General features: G+C 45.1%; 1 protein-coding gene across 1 annotated transcript in view; it reads right to left on the bottom strand.

Moving 5' to 3' along the window:
- Nucleotides 1-4264: 4264 nt before the first annotated feature.
- Nucleotides 4265-20957, bottom strand: part of TTC12 (tetratricopeptide repeat domain 12) — a 54141-nt gene continuing 37448 nt past the window's right edge. Inside the window, exons 11-13 of the mRNA XM_029573192.1 lie at nt 17414-17513; nt 14772-14997; nt 4265-4567 (exon numbers count right to left, since the gene is read on the bottom strand). Of these exons, the coding sequence (XP_029429052.1) occupies nt 4498-4567; nt 14772-14997; nt 17414-17513 (396 nt within the window). The 3' untranslated portion in view covers nt 4265-4497. The remainder of the gene's footprint in view (nt 4568-14771; nt 14998-17413; nt 17514-20957) is intronic.

Here is a 20957-nt window from a genome sequence, read left to right on the forward strand (position 1 = left end):
GAGGGATGACCAAGAAGGGCTCTCTCCAAGACAGAGCCTGTAGTTCCAAAATCCACCTCGCTGAACAAATAGTGACTAGGTACACCGTCTTCATGGTCAACAAACATAATGAAAGGTGCCGAAGCGGATGAAAGGTATGACTCACTAAAAAGGAAAGCACCCTATAACATGCCAATGCTGCCACTTGCACTTTCAGCATATTTAGGGCCAATTCCTTACTCAGATTTTCCTGAAGAAATTCCAAGATTAAGGGAATTGATACTTTCAAGGGAAGGCAAGAATGATCCTGGCACCAATTCTCAAAAATCCGCCAGACTCAAATGTAGGTCAATGAAGTAGAAAATTTACGTGCTCGCAACAGCATACTGACCACTGCTAATGAACAGCTGCACTGCTAATGAACAGCCCTCTCAAGGGCTAAACCATAAAACAAAACGGATGCAGATCATTGTGGAGGCTTAGACCTTGCAACGGTAGTGCCCTGCAAGTAGGCAGCTTCAGCGGCTCACCCACCAGAAGGCAATGAAGATCTGAATACCACGGTTTTTGGGGACAATCCAGGGCTACATGAGGCACCAACCCTGGATACTTTTTGTCACTGAACAGACCAGGGCATCCATCTTTGGGAAATGGAACTGCTCCCTAGCTTTAGGATCCACAGGGTACATACCCACCAAGGTACAACCCCCTTTAAAATTAGGTTCTGGTGCACTCCACTCCAAATCAATCAGTTCCTGCATGGCTTTGTGGAGAAGGAAAAAAAAAGGATGCCTTTCGCAAGCTGACCATAATAGGATCTTTCTTCTGATCCTTAGCTGTAGCTGGAAACACCTCCACACACCCAATGGCCTTCAGGGTCTGAGAAATTAGACCGGACAACTTGTCCCTATGAAAGAGCCACAGCATAGTTCTACGTGGCTCCATATCTGAGGAATCTCACCATCTTCCAATAATCCCTCCTTGGCATCCCCCCACAGAGGAACCAGACTCTATCCAGGAATTTTCTGAAAGTCCCCTGTCTGGTCCTCTTTCTGCTGCTTTGCCGGGGTCTCGAGGAAGGAGACTTCTGGCGAGAGTGTTCCCGAGGATCTAAGCATGACCCCTATCTTGCCCTTGACAAAAAGACTGAAGTCCTTTGAAAAACTTTACCTATGAGATGGTTGAGCAGTCTATGCCCAGGGTGGGTAAAGTGACCTACTAGCCCAATCCAGTAGGCACTGAAGGAATGAGAAATAATGGCGTTGGGGCAAGCTCCTCTCCTGTGCTGGGAGAAGCAGCTGAATCCTCCCCCTGCCTGGGATTAGTTTCCACCGGCACCTTCATTTGTTCATCAGAGCCCCCAGCAGAACCTCTCCATGTGCCCTCTACACATCTTTGGCATACGCTGAGAGACCTTCTGAGTCTGATGTCCCTCATATGGCAGGCTGTACAAATGTGGAGACTCTTCCCGCACTCACCTCCTGATGCCATGTGTTCAGCGCAGTCAGCCTCACTACAAAATGGCGCCTGCCTTGTGTGCATCCGAGCAGTTAATCATGCACAGTGCCTGCCTACAGCCTAAAATGACACCTGCCATGTGTTTCCCTGCACAGCTCTGCTGATGTGCTGCTCACTGGTCTGACTTGAAACATTTAGTGCCAGACTTGCCGCTGTAAATTGCCACCTGACGTTCACATCCCGATGGCCTGCACTGCCACTGAACCCCCAGCAGTTTTTTTGGGGTTTTTTAAATGTTTTTAAACCAAGCTTTTTTTGGTCAGCAGTGATGCAGCATGGCCTCCTGCCTAGGAAAGAAAGACAGACGGTGCATCAGGAAGGGAGCAGGTCACAGACAGTGAAAGAGACTAGTAGAAAAGAAGAGCTGAGTCCAAGGCTTCCTTACCCTACCGTATCCACTGTCACTGTTAGAGAAGAGAGAGGGCTACCAGCCTTCACCTCGCTACTGTCCTGAAATGCTTTCATTACAGAAATCTCAACTGAGGGAGGGGAGCCCTCTGTCCACCTGCCCTATATATGGCAGACCTATGTCCACAAGTAAGTATGCATGTCCACCCTCTGCTGGAGATGGAGAATACTGGCAGGCTGAAGAGAGTGACATCAGTGAGTCAGTGATCACTGTCTCCATCTGCTGGTTCGAGTGCATAACCCACTAATGTGGATTGGCCTGCCTGAATGAAAAGGAAATACTCTTTCTGAATGTGAACAAAAAGACTTTACACACTGGGACACACATTATATATGGCCACTTACACTCACCATATTTAATCTGTACTTGACTCTAGGCTTCCCTGTGAATTGTAACAACTTGTAATGAGGCTTTCAGTTACGCTATCACTTTCCTAGTTACACAGGCATTTAATCTATTCTTTAACATGCACACAGTATCAAACAAAAGACATCAAAGGGATAATAACTTTTTCTCACAAGTGAATCCATCTGGATCCAACAGGTCCCCTGCTCACTGTGCTAGTACCAATCCCATTTGGTCATTTCACCTCTGTAAAGAATGAGATGGGTGATCATCTTCTGGCTCTCACCCATGCCTAACACAGTTCACACAATACATCTATACATATCTGAAGCCTTTGTTTTCTATTTCAAAGTGGGCGGTAGCAACCACTTGTTTATAGCAGCTATTCTGGGGAAGAAACATGGCACCTGCAATTCCTCATACAAGACTGAGAGATTTATGTACTCTAAGAAGAGCCAAAGAGAGATAAAGATTAATGACAGAGACACCATGAGATGACAAACATTGTTGAATTTACCAGCTGCTTCTCCATGGAGATGATAGGGCATGAACAATAGATCTCAGGCCCTGTGGAGGAGAGAGAAGAGCATAGCAGAGAAAGATATTTTGCAAAAAGGCACAGAAGGGAGATCCACCTCACCGGTGAGCAGCATGCATATGTCATCCAGAGCAGAAATTTATGTTGAGCCTCATGGTGGGGGGAGAGAGAGAAGCCAGTCACTTAGAGGAGATGCTGTGGGGCCAACAGGAGCTTTTTTCATCTGAACTCATGGGGCTGAGCTTTGCTTCACCTTGCCATGACCCTGGCTACTGCTGTGCCTGTCTGTCCAAGTTACTCCTGCACCCCTCTAATGTCATCTGGAATTAACATTTAAGTCAGACTCCCTCGGGAGGGGTGGGTTATTACTAAAGGTACTAATCTGTGGGGGTCGGCCCTTTGGAAGCAACTAGGGGTGTGGGATGTTTGGCTAGTTACTTAGATTGTAAGCCCTTTGGGGATAGGGAAATACCTACTGTATCTAAATGCAATCTGCTTTGAAATGGCTTAAAGGTGAAATAAACAAGTAAATAACTAAATAAATAAATATTGATTGAGGATGGGCTTTGTAGTTATACCTGGGTGAGCTGTTTTTTGGTAATAATTTGTCATTCCTGTGGTGTACTTTGGAGTAACTGGCTTGTAGCTGGGCCCATTCCTAGTGAAAGTAGGCTTGAATTATGCTTCTAGTTTTTGATGTATTATTGTATTAATAAAAATGCAATAATTGTTTTATTAGGATGTATTATTTATTGTATATGGATTACTGTATTGCATTATTTGTAAACTACTTTGGGTCATTCTTTTGATCAAGAAAGGCAGTATTTCTCTCTACTATGAGATTATCCTCAATGATTACTCAATACTTGTTTTTCACTGCCGATCGGGCCTTGTGGTCATCCTGGAAGTTATTTAAAGCCAGTCTATTGAAATCTCATCAATGTTGCTCATGTTCACGAGATAAAGCAGCACTCTCCCAATATGCTTTTTGATTGTCCAAATGTTAAAATGTTTTGATTAGCTATCTGGGAGAAAATTTCAGAAATTCTGAACCTCACTACTCTTATATCATATCATATAGGTCTTTGGATTTCTCCCTCATTGCACCACATAGGAGACTCCTAGATTTTCTCTTCACTATTGCTATGAAACAGGGTTTGGTTAATTGGAAAAACAATACTTTACTGAATATACAGTTCTGGTGGTATTCTGTCTGCTTATATTATAAATATGAGAATATAGCTGCAGTCAAATGCAATCTGATTATTTATTGGTTAACTATGTGGGGACTATTAGACCGCTATCTTGGCCCCTCCTAATATGATACTGTTGGTATTTTGTCATGCTCCTCCTTAAGGTTCTTAGCAGCTTCATGAATGTCAATTTTTTTTGTACCATATACTATTGACAAAGTTCTATTTGACTGTGTTTTTTGTACTTCTGTTCTTTTCAATAAAAATATTGAACTTAAAAAAAGAAGAGCAGTATTTAATGTAAATGAACATAAAATCACATGGAAAGTAACAGCAGAGTTCAATCATGTGCAGCCATCTGTATTGCTACAAAGATTTTGTGCTTCTTCTCATTTAAAAAATGTAAACAAAATTGCTCTTGAGTTATTTTTGGATAAGAAAATGTAACAGACACAACCTGGCAACAGCAATAGATTAAAAACAATGGTTTGATACGGAGTTGACCATGACTGAAGTCAATCAACGTACTTCATGCAAGAGTTAAGAATTTCAATTCCGTGAAGCTGGCGGAGCTCAACCATGTATCTGCAGGAGAAAAAGAAAGGAATTAGACATTGCGGGATCATGCATAGGAACTTTTGTTTTCAGTTTTTATTGCATTTTTCCCAAGAATTTATCAGTGCTTATTACAAGAACAAAAATTATATTTATCCAGAAAAGCGACACTGATTTCTCCTATTTTTGTTCTTGTGGTAATAGTGATTAATTCCCAGGAAAAATGAAATAAAAACTGAAAACAAATCATGTGGTAGCCATTCAAGGATGCTCACATAGAGGGTATTCTTCTTACAAGAAACAGACAAATACAGCACTCTGTCCAATGATCTTTCACAAAATGTATTCAAAACTGGTTTCAAATCAGTATGTTTCCAAGTTTATTACAGGCTGTGAACTGTAAAAAAGAATTGTCAAATTGCCTTCAATGGAGAAATTACTACTTACCTGATAATTTCCTTTTCTTTATTGAAGGCAGGTTAATCCACAACCAGTGGGTTATGTACCTCTACCAACAGATGGAGATGGAGCAAAGCTGATGTCACGATATATATACCCCTGCACTGATATCAGCCCACCAGTATGCTCTGCAAAAGCCAACTGTGGACAACTAAACAATACATGAACATAACTATTAACAGATAACCATTCAAGCAGATAACAGGAAAACACTGAGCTCAGACAAGGAGTGCAATATCACTAATCTAGGGACTGGATCTGACACTTTCTTGTAATCCCCAGAAATGCAGCCACTCTGGAGGACAATATCACCACCATCTGGCAGCCAAGAGCAGGAAAGTGGATTAACCTGTCTTCATTAAAGAAAAGGATATTATCAGGTAGGTTGTAATTTCTCCTCTCTTAGCATTCAGACAAGTTATTCCACAATCAGTGGGATGTAGAAAAGTTACTCCCGAACAGGGCGGGAGGATGCTCATGGTCCGATCAGCACTGCATGCGCGAAGACTGCATCCTCCCGGGCCTGCACATCAGGCGGTAATGCCTGGAAAAGGTGTGTAAGGAGGACCACGTTGCAGCTCAGCAAATCTCGACAGGAGACAATAATCTTATCTCCGCCCATGACACTTCCTGAGCCCTAGTGGAATGAGCCCTAACCTGACTAGGCATCAGCTGCTCAGCCTCTACATACGCAGTTGTGATAACCTTCGTAATCTAGCGGGCTATCGTAGCCCGTGATGCCGGCTCACTCTGTTTACCCCCACCATGGAGTATAAACAGCTGATCTGTCTTCCTGAGGGGTTTAGAAACCTCCAAATACCACATGATATTCTGCTTGACATCCAAAGTCCGTAACAAACACATCTTTCTCCCTGTGCAGCATCGGCAGGAAAATTGATTGATTCAAGTGAAAATCTGAGACCACCTTCAGCAAAAAGGACGGAATAGTTCCCAGCTGTACCACCCCCGGAGTCCCTCACAGAAATGGTTCCCAGCAAGACAAGGCCTGCAGTTCAGAAATTCTACGCACAACAAATTGCCACAAGAAACACAGTCTTCAAAGTAACCACAAGGAGAGTCAACACAGTGGTCGAAAGGTGAGACCCGTTAGAAAATCCAGAACCAGATTAAGACTCCACAAGGGCACTGGCAACTGCAAGGGAGGACAAAGATGATTCACCCCTTTCAAGAACTGGGCAACATCTGGATGGGCCAACAAGGGTTCACCACCTGACCTCAGAAACAGGCAAGAGCCGCCATCTGTACTTTCAAGGAATTAAGGGCCAAGCACTTAATCAACCCATCCTGCAAAAAATCCAAAATGAGCAGAATCTTAACTGAATGAGGATGAACCCCATATATTCCTCACACCAGGCCTCAAACACTCACCAAACCTGAACATAGGCTAAGGAAGTGGAGAACATTTGCACTCGAAGCAAGGTGGAAATCACAGCAGCAGAGTATCCACGCTTCAGCAACCGAGCCCTCTCAAGGGCCATACTGTAAGACAAAATCGAGTTGGATCTTTCCATTCTCCTGGATCCAGAATTTGTCTGCTGAGAAAGACGGCTCTTACATTATTTTTTTCTGCACAGTGTAAGGCTGAGATTTCCTGAAGATGTACTTCCACCCATTCCATGAGTTGGGCTATTTCCTGCGACACTTGCTGGCTTCTTGACTGGTAATTGATGAAAGCCACAGTCATCACATTGTCTGACATTATTCGGACTGCTCAACCCTGCAAGTGGTCAATGAATCACAAGCATGCCAACCGAACGGCACGGGCTTCCAGTCAATTGATGCTTGAGAGAGACTCTTCTGTACTCCAGTACCCCTGCACTATCAACTCCTGACAGTGAGCCCTCCAACCCTGGAGGCTTGCATCCATCGTGAGTACTAGCCAGTCTGGTGTTCACAGGGGAACACCCTTCCTTGATGATCAGCTTGCAACCACCACTACAGTAGGATGCTGATCTCTACCACATGATCACCCTATGCTCTTTCCCCCTCCCCACCCAATCGCCCGATGTAAGTCAAGCGTAACTCCATTTGTTAATTAAGGTACACAGTCTCTATGTAAATCAAACTTATGTTCCAATGTGTTAACCAAGTTTCCCTGTTACAATGTAATTATAATAATTACACCATTGTCATATTATACTATGAGTTTTTCTGTAAACCGATGTGATATGCCAAATCGAATGTTGGTATAAAAAAGACAAATAAATAAAATAAATAAATAAATAAGTGAAGCCATATCGAGTAGTCCTGAGACTGTGGACTCCAGCATGCACTGAAGACACATATGCGCCCTTGCCCATGGAACCACCTCTAGGGTGGCTGCCATCAACCTGAACACCTGTAGGTAAGACCATACCATTGGGTGTAATGTTTCTGTCAACAGTCACACCTGTGCCATCAATCTCTGAATGCAGATCTCCAGCAGGAACACCCTGCCTTGCTTCTTGTCGAAACAAACCAGAGATACTCCAGTGTCTGGTATGGCAGTAGATTGCTCTTGGCCAAGTTCACTACCCAATCTGGTTCTTGGAGCAAGGAGATCACCTTGCATAAGGCCTGACGACTCTCTTCCATACCCTTGGCTTGAATTAGTGAATCATCTAAGTACGGGCAGACCAGAATGCCATCCTTTCTCAACACTGCCGCTACCACCAACATGACCTTGGAGAAGGTTCTGGGCATGGTAGCCAAACTGAAGGGTAGTGCTCAAAAATAATAATGTCACCCCAAAACAGTGAATTAAGAAACCGTTGATGCTCCAGCCAGATGGAAATATGCAGATACACCTCTGACAAATTCAGAGATGTAAGAAACTCCCCTGGCTGTACTGCCATTATCACCAAGCATAAGGTTTCCATGCGGAAATGAGTCATTCACAAATGACTCCCTTGAGATCCAGGATATGGCAAGAGGAACCCTCCTTCTTGGGTACAACAAAATAAATGAATATCAGCCCATATTTCCTTGTGACATAAGCACTGGGATCATGGCCCGCAGGCTCTTCTGCAGAGAACTGCAGGGAGATACCTTGAAAACATCCTGAGGAACGCTGAGAAATTCCAGGGCATAGCCATCTCTTATCACCTCCAGAACCCACTGGTCTGACGTGATCTCGACCCACCTCCAATAAAAAAGAGGTAATCCCCTATCTCCTGTTCCTGGGAGTGGGTCAGCACACTGCCACTCGAGCCTATGCTCTTCTGAGCTGCCTGGGATGAAAGGACTAAGACCTACTCAAAGGTCGAGCCCTCTGAGAAGTCAATCCTCTGTAGGGTCGAAAATGTTTGAAACCCCTAGCACAACCTCTCATTCCAAATGAGCGTGGCGCCTGCTTTTTAATCTTCTGGTAACCAAGGAACCTGGGACTTAACCCACTTATTGGCCATTTTTTCCAACTCACTCCCAAACAAGAGTGATCCTTTAAAGGGTAATTTCATAAGATTAGACTTTGAAATTGTATCGGCTTACCAATTCTTTAGCCATAGCTGACGCCTGGCTGCTATCACCGAAGCCACCCCTCTGGCAGAAGTGCGGACCAGGTCGCAGCCCGCATCTGCCAAAAAGGTGGTTACCGGTTCCATCACTACCCTGGAATTCATTGAATTCCTGAGAGAGAAGCAAGTATGAGCCACCAGGGAGCAGCAAGAGGCTATCTGCAGATTCATTGCTACTGCCTTAAAGGCCTGCTTAAGGATAGTGCTAGGGATACACAACCCACTTTTCTGGACTGATCTGGGTATGTTCAAGAAAGCCACAATTCTCCTATCCTGCGCATCCTTCAGTGCTGCTTCCCCTTCTCAGGGTTAGTCTTCCGCTTGGTGACAACACACACCAGCACATCCACTTTCGAAAAGAGCAACTGCTCTCTTGTCGCTGGATCCAGGGGGTACAGCGCTTCCATAATGGGGAAGAAAGCCTCATATACATTAGCCACATCTTCGATCTCACCAGACACCTCTGCAGTAGGCCTGCCGAACTGGAAACTCTTCTCCTGCTGTCTGCCTCGGAGGACATTCCTTCCGCCCCCCTCCCCGAGGCACAGTCTGAACACATTGCGGCTGAATTAAGCCGGCTAGGCTGCGAGTCGCACACCTTGCAGTATTCCTTGCGGAGAGAAATTGTTGCCATTTTCTCTGCACACGTGGCCCGATCGCAGCACCGAGCAGTTAACCAGGCCCACCAAAACACACGATCGCAGGAGTTCTGCCGCTGAAGCAATCCACCCTCCTCAAATTGCTCCAGACCCTAGGGCTGACAAGGGCCTTAGAATCTCACTCCCCATGGTGTTTTCAGCTCCTGCTGAAGTCTCCCACCGCTGACAGGCCTTGCCAGCAAAGCCTAGACCAGTGATGGCCAACCTTTTGAGCTCAGTGTGTCAAAATTCATAAAAAAGCCGAGCATAACTCGGGTGGTGTGTCACTTCTAGAAAAATCCATAATTGTGATATTTGTAGCTCTAATTAATAACAAGTTATAATTTTAATATATGTACTGTATTTATTAATAAAGCAAAAACAAATAATTCTTTACCTTGCCTGCTTAGTGACTTTTTTGTTGCTGAATTTTGTCAGCTAAATCTTCAATTAAAACACTCTCTCCCCCTCCACCCCCCTCCCACACAAACTCTTACTCCCCTGGATTTTCTCATACACACTCATGCTCTCACACTCACTGGCTCCCTCACATACACACAAACACACACACCCAGGCAGGCTCCCATTCATTTTCACACCACTCCCGCTCCATCCTCCAGGCAGGCACCAATTCATTGTCACACACACAGACCCCCAGGCAGGCACCAATTCATTCTCACACACACAGACATCCAGGCAGGCACCTATGCATTCACACACATACACCCCCAGGCAGAGTCCCATTCATTCACATGCACACACTAAAGGCAGACCCCCCTCTCTTTTGCCAGCAACCTCGGAACCTCTCTCATTCCTCTGCTGCCACTGTCACTGCTGCCACATGACTATTGGGGATGTTACTATTCTTGCACATTCCCAAAGATTACATGTGCCAATCACTAAAAATATATATATTTTTTTTAACCTTTGCTGTCTGATCTTAGTTTTCTAATTGATTGGTCACAGGCTTTTTTTTTTCCACCTTCCCTTTCTTATTTTTTCCACCTTCCCTTTCTTATTTTTTATTTTTTTTTGCCAATTCCTTTTATATTGTCTTTTTTTCTGTTTCTTTTCTCTCCATCTTCTTCCCTCAAACACACAGTCAGGTTCTCATTCTCACATCCATTTCTCTCTCTCACACACACACACACACACACACACAGGCTCTCACTGGCACATGCTGTCTAACTCTCACACACACAGGCTCTCTCTCACTCCCACATGCTGTCTTGCTCAAGCACATGCAGTCTCTGCAAACATTCAGGTCCTCACTCACACACAATCTCTCAACTCATGTCATACACGCGCGCACACACACAGACCCTCAGCCTCTCTCTCACCTCTGGGCCTCCTCTTCGCGGGTCGCGCAGGATGGGCTCTGCAGCGGCCCTGCTACCGGGCTTCTTCCTCTTCTCGGGCCGCTGCGATTTGAGATTTGCGGCGGCCCGTAAGTGCAAGCGATGCTCCTCTTCTGCACGCACTGATGCTTCTCCTCCTTCCTGCCCACGCGGCTCCGGCAACGTTTACTTCCGGGGTCGCACAGGCAGGAAGGAGGAGGAGCATCAGCGCGTTCAACACGATCTTTTTCTTTGGGCTGTGGTGAAGTGAGCCTCACCACGGCCTTGCCTGTCGCTGCGCCTCCCTGCGCCCGGGGGCATGGGGGGGGGGGGGGGGGGGGGGCTGGAGGGATACTAAAAAACTAAAAAACTAATTTTAAAGGGTTGGCGCAGCCGAAAAAAAAAAAAAGGCTCGGCACAGCCAATAAAAAAAAAAAAAAATCGATAGTCCCGAAACGCTAGGCGTGTCAGCAAAAACGGCTCGGCGTGTCACCTCTGACACGCGTGTCATAGGTTAGCCATCACTGGCCTAGACTTTTTTTTTTTTTTTTTAAATACAAATTAAAGGTACAGCTCCCTTTCAAGAGAAAACAATCACTAAAGAGGTAAACTTCCCTGAATCCGATGAAGGCACTGGAGAGGAGACCACAGAAGGAGAGAGGAAGCCAGACCCCTGGCTATCAATCCCTCCGGACGTTGCAAGCAGAGACCAGACAGGGCTTACCAATCTACCTAAGGGATGGCTGCTGAAGGTGCCTAACACCTCAGGGAGCAGCTTTTCTGATAACTTCTTTCTCTTTACTTATTATTTTTTTTATTTCTCTCAGACTGCAGGTTTGCACCTCTACCATCTGCTGGAATCAGAGAAATACTGAGAGCCTGCAGGTGGCACTCTCTGTTATGTAGCAGTGCCTGAAAAGTTTTTATTCTCTGCCTCCATCTGCTGGTAAGGATGCAAAACCCACTTATCTGGACTGATCGGGGGTATGAACAGGAAACATGATGGAATTTTTCTTTGGCTCAGACACGGAATCAACACCTGCCACCCTTAGCATCTTCAGTGTCTGGGAGATCAGAGCCGGCAATTTATTTCTATGAAAATATTGCTCTATATGGCTCCAACCCTGGAGGAATTTCCCCATCCTCCTGGGAGTAAGGATTGCCTTCATCATTCGTGCCATCTGGGTCCCTATCTGCGCGATCCGAAGCAGGTCTAGATGTACTCTGACGCTTACCTGTGGCACTGGGCATGCAAGGATCCACAGACTGCGATCCTGAACTTTTAGTTTGGCTAGGTCCGCTGACTGTGCATGAAGAAAAGGCTGTAGCCTTTGAAAAAATTCCACCCAAGAAAAGGCAAAAGGATCCATACCAAAACCAGGGAGAGTCGATCCTGTGCCTGCTGAGTTGCCTTCTCCTGCTGACGAACCTGCTGGAAGGGAGGCATAACCCACAGTCTGGACTGATCCGGGTATGTACAGGGAACAGTTGGAGACAACTCTCCCTAAGCCTCCAAGCAGCGCTGACACAAGTTAGAGTGGACGCCAGGCTGTGATGCCTGAATATGGCAAGCAGCACAAAGGGTAAGGCGCTTAGGCTTCTTTGCTACCAACGCCATAGATAAACACCCACTAGCAGCACGCTCCCAAAGATGTCTGACAATTGTGCGCCCAGCTGCGTGCCCACACAACTGAGCCTAGACAAGGCGCCCAAAACAAGCTCTGTCCAATAAGCACACAAAATGTAGGCACCCAATACGCGGTTCAGGTGTAGGCGCCCAGCCAGGCGTGCAAGCATGAACCGACATCAGTCATTGTTTCATGGCAGACTTGCACGTAGAAAAGCGCATGAACGCCGCCATGGTTTATCACACAGTGTCTGAACAAAGCCTGAAAGTGGGGCCTAGCTAAAAAGGCTGCTCAACCCGCCAAGCTTCCACGACTTCCCAAGTTCCCCCAGAGACGGGAATGGACGTCTGATCAGCACGCCAAGGCTCAGAGATCATAAGGGGAATGGAATCCCTAAAACTATCTCCCCTTTTTTTTTAATATATTTACTCTTTACCTGAGCTCAGCCCATCCCAGCTGAGTACAGAGTTGGTCTCTGGCTGCGGGGGGAGAGGGCAAAGGCCTTCACGGCTGTACTTGGCTTTCTGCACCCGCTAGCCTCTCAGCTGTTTCTCTCTCTACAGCTAAGTCCACGCTGGAAAACCAGTTACCGGACTGAGGTACTCTACTGAGGGAGGGATCCTAAGGTATCACCACAGGAGAACGGGAAGAATTAATTTCCTTCTTTTCTCCTTCTAAATTTTTTTTTTAAGCAATCCCCAGTAGGAAATGCACATCTACCATCTGCTGGAGACAGAGAATTCTGGCAGGCTGATGTCAATGCAGGGGCGTATATATCGTGACGCCAGTTTTGCTCCACTTCCATCTGCTGGTAGAGGTGCATAACCCACTGGTTGTGGATTAACCTGTCTGAATCCTAAGAAAACCTTTTATTGGTTCAACATAAGAATAAGACAAAGAATTCTGTAATTGAGCTTTTCACATTATACAAGGTCCTTATTTCATCAGAACATAAAAATTGCCATACTGGGTCAGACAAGGTTCATCAAGCCCAGTATCCTGTATACAATACTGGCCAGTCCGGGTCACAAGTATCCAGCAGATCCCTAAAATGGATGGTTGAAGGGACCGATGTGCTCTGGAAAGCTCACCCACAACAATGTCTTTGGATAATTCTTATGCTGGTTCAATAGAAGTAATCACAGCCCACAAGGGATTCGATTCAGTTTTCTCCAGAACAGATATGGCTACACGAACTTGGCATTACTTATTTATAAAATAAATGACTCTGAAAGTTCCACCAGGCCTGCACAGTGTGTCATTCTAGGTGTACAGATCTTAGATGTTTGGGAAGGACCATTTGCTGGCTAATGCATGGAGCTGTGAGTCTGATTTCTGGGTTCTGAGCTACAGGCATCTGCTGACTCTTGAGTAGAGGCAGAGGAGGAGGAGGAAGGAGCAGGATGCTGACATATGGGCAGATACAGTAAAAATCGCGGGAGAGCGGGCAAGTGCCCGCTCTCCCGGCGTGCGCACAGGACACTCTCCTGTGCGTGCGATACAGTAAATAAATTTATTTGAATTAGGCCCGGCAGTAAAAAGAGGCGCTAGGGACAATAGCGCGTCCCTAGTGCCTCTTTTCGGACAGGAGCGGCGGCTGTCAGTGGGTTTGACAGCCGATGCTCAATTTTGCCGGTGTCGGTTCTCGAGCCCACTGACAGCCACGGGTTCGGAAACCGGACGCTGGCAAAATTGAGCGTCCAGTTTTCAACCCGCGAGCCGCAGGCCTATTTCGAATTTTTTTTTTTTTTTACCTTTTTAAACTTTCGGGACCTCCGACTTAATATCGCCATGATATTAAGTCGGCGGGTGCACAGAAAAGCAGTTTTTACTGCTTTTCTGTGCACTTTCCCGGTGCCTGGAGAAATTAGCGCCTACCTTTGGGTAGGCGCTAATTTCTGAAAGTATAATATGTGGCTTGGTTGCACATTTTACTTACTGAATCGCCTGGGAATACCTAATAGGGCCATCAACATGCATTTGCATGTTGCGGGCGCTATTAGGTTCGGGGGGGGTTGGACGTGCTATTACCCCTTACTGAATAAGGAGTAAAGCTACCGTGTCGGAAACGTGCGTCCAAATGCCGGCTTTACAGTGCAATTCGTCGGAGCGCACTGTACTATATCGGCCTGATAGTAAATTATAAGAGGGAGCATAGGCCTGATAGGACTGCCATCTGTGGTTCTTACTCACACCAGTGGTAACAGTATCTGTACAGTGATAAGGATACAGGATCTGGTCCTTTTTCACATGTTCCCTGCTCTGAGGTCAGTGTCACGTACCTCTCTACTAATAAGTACAAACACTGCACTCGATCTACAGAATCTCTTAGACTTTCAACATAAATAGACATTATCTGGGTAAGAACAACCTGAAGACCCAATGCCTGGCAGTACAGCACAGGACAGCAGTAAAATCTGGAGATTCAACCAGGTTTGATTCTCATGTCTACTAGTCAAATTGTGATCTTGAGCAAGACACTAACCCTCTCTGAGCTAAGTATAAATTGTGAGTTCTTTAGGCCAAGGATACTGTCACATTGTGAAATAAATTGTATAGATATAGCACTGTCAATGTGCAATATGATTAATAAATATCTGCTTTTACAAATTTGTTTGTAAGGAGAGGTAGCATGATAATGGACAGTGAGGGGTTACCTGGGCTCTGAGGTACAGAGCTTTCCTAATGCAATTGCAGCATTTTTCTGCACTGCTGTCTTCTTAGCATCCCCGCCTGCATGCCTTAATAAAACCTTCAGAATGTCAGATTTCAGCAGGGAAGAGGCAGCCCCAGGCACCTCCAGGCAGTTGCCAAGGCAGAGAGAAGTGTTGCCCACGATCAGCTCGCTCTCTGAGCTTAAGAGCTTCATCAGGATCCGGAACCCTAGAAGGGGGAGAGATTGCAGCGCTGTCAGAGCAGTCAGGGGAAGTGGAAAGAGGTGGGCAGCGCCACCAACAGACCAAGTGTGGAGAGCAGCTGTGGAAAGTTCTAAGGAGGAGGAGAACTCACAAAGTGAGCAGTGGAAAGGAGTGAGAATCAATTATAGAAATGATTTGCACACCTGTTATATGTTAATGTTGTTAATATGACCAATGCCAAATAAAAATTTCAATTAAAAAAAAAAAGTGGAAAGGAGTGGAGGTGGGGGACAGACAGGAGATGTGACGGGCTGGAAGTTTTCTATTTAGGCTTTTTCTTTTCAATAGAGGCAGACGTCAAAATAAAGTCAAATGTAGGACTCTCTGGGTCAGCTAGAGTTGGTGATAATGCAGAAGCCGCATTCACAACCCCTGGGAGTGGAGAGAAGTCCGTCATGGTACAATGGCAACAAGAGGCCAGATTTAGGGCCCGTGATTGCGGGGTTCCAGAAGGACCCCTGGTGCATAGCCCCCCGGCCAAAGACTATCACAGCAATAACTAGATTAAAGTACTCTGGGAAGGATATAAGATAGGGGGAAAAATTCCCAGAGTAGTTGCAAATGAAGACGCATGGTGCCAGATTCCAGTTCTGGTTTTGACAGAAGGAAGTGGAGGAAACCACCAGGTCAAAAAATAATAAAGCCAAATCCAGACCAAATAAAATCAGGAAAACAAATTTTATCAATAAAGCCAAATCCAGACCAAATGAAATCAGGAAAACAAATTTTATCAATAAAGCCAAATCCAGACCAAATGAAATCAGGAAAACAAATGTTATCAACAAATCAATGAAAACTAAGAGGATCCGATCACCACATGACGTCCTTGAAAGATGAAATTACTTTTTACCTGATAATTTCCTTTTCTTGCATACAGTCAGACCAGTGGGTTTTGCACACCAATCAGTAGCTGGAGACAGGCTCGCTGATGTCACTCCTTATATAAACCGATGCTGACACCAGCCTGCTGGTATTTCTGTAACAAGCTAACGGTGGACAACTTTAACACAATCAACAACAACCATATTATCGGAGACTAAGCTTGCAGTGATGGATGGCTTGCAAGCACTTGGAACAGGGATGGACTTATTGACTCCAGTCTGCATTGTGGTAACATCGGATGCCAATCTGTTGGGCTGAGGTGTGTGTGTGTGTGTGTGTGGGGGGGGGGGGGGCACACTGTTAGGAACTATTTGTTCAGGGACAATGGATCTCAGAGGAAGTAGTCCATCAACTGGTTGGAGGCCAAAGCAATTCAGTTGGCTGTCTTGGAACTTACATCTCAGATCATGGGGCCTGAGTCCACAGCACAAGATGTTTGTCTGCCAGCTTCTGTAATCAACGAATACTGGCAGGCTTGTGTCAGTACGGATGTATGCAAGTAGTGGCATCAGCGAGTCTGTTGATTTCTGTGACCATCGTCTAGTTGACGTGCATAACCCACTGGTCTGCATTGATCTGACTGGACGAAAGGAAGACAGCAACTGGGGTTAAGACACTCAAAATATCAACTGACCCATTTCTTGACTGTCAGCCTCCTTTCTTTCTTGGTCTGTATGTGCAACCAATGCATGGTTATTGCCCAAAGTAACATGTAGTGAAGATGGTGGCAGACATGTATGGTTTAGCCTTAAAATGAAAGCAGCCAGCTGAAACATTGTCAATTGTTTTTTATTTTAATTAATGTGCTATTTTAAGGATAGTATTTTATTTTTTGCTGACTTTTTTTTGGAGGGGATGTGTATTATTGCTAATATAATTGCAATACAGGTGTCTGTTTAATGTTGAATTGATGTGTATTTTACATTGTTTTATACAGTATATATTTACCATAAGCTGCTGAGGTAAATATGTGAGAGTCAGTGGAATATAAATATTTTTAAAATAAAAAATAAGGTCATTTTAGCAGAGCATCCACAGCATGTCACAGGGACCAATAGGCCACCCTTAGTAAGGAGAATCTATTTATTTTAAAAATTCCTGTCTAAGATGCAAATAAGATAGAGGCAGGAAGACAGAAGTAGGGAAGAGGGGCAGAAAGACAAATGGATACGGATAAACCACCTTCTCAACTTCACAAACCCTTTAGGAACTACAAGAGACTGACTACCTGGTGTTTGCTCTATGGTTTGTCAGAGGGACCCATAGCAAGCAAATGTCTATTTTCCTTAATTACTTTTCTGGCATTTAACTCTGTGAACCCTCTCCTTACTATTCCAGTATCCTAGTGGTGCCTGTGCAGCCTCCCTCGCCCCACTCCATGTGCAGAAGCCAGAATGTGGATGGAGATTCCCTACGCTGAGTCACAAGCACCTGCCTGGTGCTCATGACCTTCCTTGACATTTGTCAATCAGCAAGAAGTGCACAGAACTGTCACTTACTCTTATCCTGCATTACCACATCCTCTCGAGCCTGCAAGCTGCTTTTGGTACACACAGCCAGGGTCTTTATAGAGTATAGGGTTGTTGTTTGACCACCTGCCTGCAAAAGGAGGCAAGCACATAAACATGCACTTTAGCATTTACTATATACAATTGAGGTCCCAAATGTTTAACTACTCAATATTTTATAGGCAAGGTGTGTGCGTCTAGCTGAAGGGGGTCTCAATTTCAGTCCTTAGAACTCCTCCCTCTCTGTCCCAATAAGTCTGACTGCAGGATAAGCAAAATACACAAATTAACCCAGGTCACAGAGCAATATAGCAAACATACCTTTTAAATATTCATTGTGGATTGTGTGAAAGTCAGACCTGATGATAGGCTGCAGGCCAGGGAAGGTAATCACAATTCTGTACGCTAGGGTTAAAATTCATGTGACATTGCTATTAACTACATTTTATTACTTTTACTTTAATCATTAAAGGCTCGGCCTTCCTGTAATAACAAACTATTATATACTATATCATGGGAATTGGCTTACTGCATGAAAGGAGAAATTTCCTTACCTGTTAATTTTCTTTACATTAGTCCTGCTACACCAGTCCAGCCCTGACAAGTGGGTTATTTCCCCCAGGGATGTGCATTTCGGTAGGTATGCGCATACATCGCTGATTTTCTAGTACACGTGGGAAATGGAGAGTATGCGTGTATTTCTAATAACGAGATACATGCATACTATCTGTTTTCCTGATTGCACTAGAAAGTTGGCAAGGTACATGCATACCCACCAAAACGGATGTGACGAATGCACATCCTTATTTCCCCCTACCAAAAGATGGAGATAGACAACACTGTTTTTCACTGTGACATCACAGCCACTATCCAGGAGGTGGTGCTAGCAGTGAGAATCCAGTATTCTTCTGACAAAGCTTCACTTCAGACCCCATCAATTAAAGAGTAATTCAAATCCAAATTCAATCAGAAAACTGAGAAGAAGTTTCCCTTTAACCTACTACAAAAGCAAAGAGGAAAGTAACTTAAAGGATAAGAAACAGAAAAGGCCCAAAGCCCTGAAATAGATACTGAACAAGAACAGCCAGAAAATTACAGTCTCACTTCCCAGGCAGGTGTTGGACTGGTGTAGGAGGACTAATGGAAAGCAAATTAACAGGTAAGGAAATTTCTCCTTCCATCTCATCCTGCTACACTAGTCCAACTCTGAGAAGTGGGAAGTAGCAAAGCTTCATCTACCTGGACAGGAGGAAGTAAGAACCACCTGAAGCACACCCACACCATAAGCTGTATCCTTCCACATCCAGCCAATAATGCTGGATGTGGAAGTGTGCAAGGAAAACCAAGTGGCCACCCTGAAAATACTGGCAGGCACAAGCGTGTGCACTTCCGCCCAAGATGCCTACTGGGCCCTGGTGAAGTGTGCATGTGCCAATTTCGGAAGCTTGTTGCCCTTCAGCAAGTAAACCAAATTGATTTTCTCCTTGATCTAGTGAACCAGATTAGCCTTAGAGGCTGCCTTTCCTTTGCGTGGGCCTTCAAAAAGGACAAACAATCTGTCCAACTTGCAGAAGGCATTAGTGACCTCCAAGTACCTCAAAATAAGTCTCTACACATCCAGTGTCTGAAGACAGTAATGCTCAAAACTGGAAGTACTCCTGCAAGACACAAAAACACAAGTACCTTTGATCCATATTCCAAATGGGAATGTATAGGTAGGCTTCCGACAGGTCCAATGAGCGTAGGTATTCCATCTGGTGAAGCGTGGCAAGCACAGACCGTAATGTTTCCATGTGAAACTGTGGCACCCACAGGCTGCATTTCATGCACTTGAAATCTAGATGGGATGAAAGGAACTGTCCTTCTTGGGCACCACGAAATAGACGGAAAAACAACCACGGCCCTGTTCCAACAGGAGCACAGATACCACTGCCTGCAAGAGCTGCAGCTTCAGCAAAGTCTCATGGACAACCTGTCACTTGGCCAGAGTGGAACAGAGCAACACCATAAGTGTCTCATATGGGGAAATGCAAATTTAACATGTAATCCAAGTGCACAATCTCAAACAGAAGACATCTCTCGATGGGAGTCAGGAGAGAGTGAACCCGTGTGCTTCAGAAGGCAGCCCTACTGGCTCCCACTGAGGAACTGTCATCCACCCTTTGCCTTCTGGCTCCATGAAAGGACTGACCCTGACCTCTCAGACTGGAAAATTGAAAGAGACACCAAAACATTTCCAGACCAGTACCACCTTGAGCCTTGAAACTACCCTGATCTCTGCTGGCCCTATAAAAGGAGCGGCCCTTGCCCTCCAGTAAGCACTGGGGCTTAGGATCTCTCAGGTTCTTCATCAACTGGTCCAGATCCTCCCTGACCTGCAATGTGCCTTTGAAGGGCAACTTTCCCCGGCGAGTTTTAGACCAAGACTCAGCAGCCGAATTATGCAGCCACAGAAGCTGGTGCACTGAGACTGACAGAACTACTGACCGAGAGGAACTCCATAACAAGTCATACAGGCTTCTGCCAAAAAGGCTGTGGTGGACTCCATCCTTGCCCAACTCTTTGCTCTCAGGAAGCTGCTGGATCTAGTGCAGAAGGGCCCAGACCACCAGAACTGAACATATGGAGATCTGAACTGCCATCGCTGACAAAATAAAGAGACTTCTCGGAGAAAGCTACATTTTCCTATCCTGCAGATCCTTGAGTGACGTGCCCCCTCCATGAGAATAGTGGTATGAAAAAGTCAGCTCGGTGTGCTACAGCAGTCAAAAATGTAAACAGAATTTAGGAATTATTAGGAAGGGAATGGTGAATAAAACGGAAAATGTCATAATACCTCCGTATTGCTCATGGTGAGACCGCACACCTTGAATACTTTGTATAATTTTGGTAGCCACATCTCAAAAAAGATATAGTTGCGATGGAGAAGGTACAGAGAAGGGCAACCAAAATGATAAAGGGGATGGAAAAGCTCCCCTATGAGGAAAGGTTGAAGAGGTTAGGGCTGTTCAGCTTGGAGAAGAGATGGCTGAGGGGGGATATGATAGAGGTCTTTAAAATCATGAGAGGTCTAGAGCGGGTACATGTGAATCAATTATTTACTCTTTTTAGATAACAGAAGAACTAGGGAGCACGCCATAAAGTTAGCAAGTAGCACATTAAAACAAAATCGGAGAAAACATTTTTTCACTCAACACAAATTAGGCTCTGGAATTTGTTGCCAGAGGATGTAGTTAGGGCAGTTAGTGTAACTGGGTTTAAAAAAGGTTTGGATACGTTCCTGGAAGAGAAGTCCATTATCTACTATTAATCAAGTTAACTTGGAGAATAGCCACTGCTATTATTGGTATTAGTAACATGGGATCTACTTAATGTTTGGGTATTTATCAGGTACCTGTAACTTGGTTTGGCCACTGTTGGAAACGGGATGCTGGGTTCAACAGACCCTTGGTCTGACTCAGTAAGGCAACTTCTTATGTTCTTATCTTACAGCCAGTGTGTATGATAAATAACACCCATTGACTGACTAAGACAT

Source organism: Rhinatrema bivittatum, chromosome 12 (genome assembly GCF_901001135.1).
Source record: "Rhinatrema bivittatum chromosome 12, aRhiBiv1.1, whole genome shotgun sequence".
In the NCBI taxonomy this organism is placed as follows: domain Eukaryota; kingdom Metazoa; phylum Chordata; class Amphibia; order Gymnophiona; family Rhinatrematidae; genus Rhinatrema; species Rhinatrema bivittatum.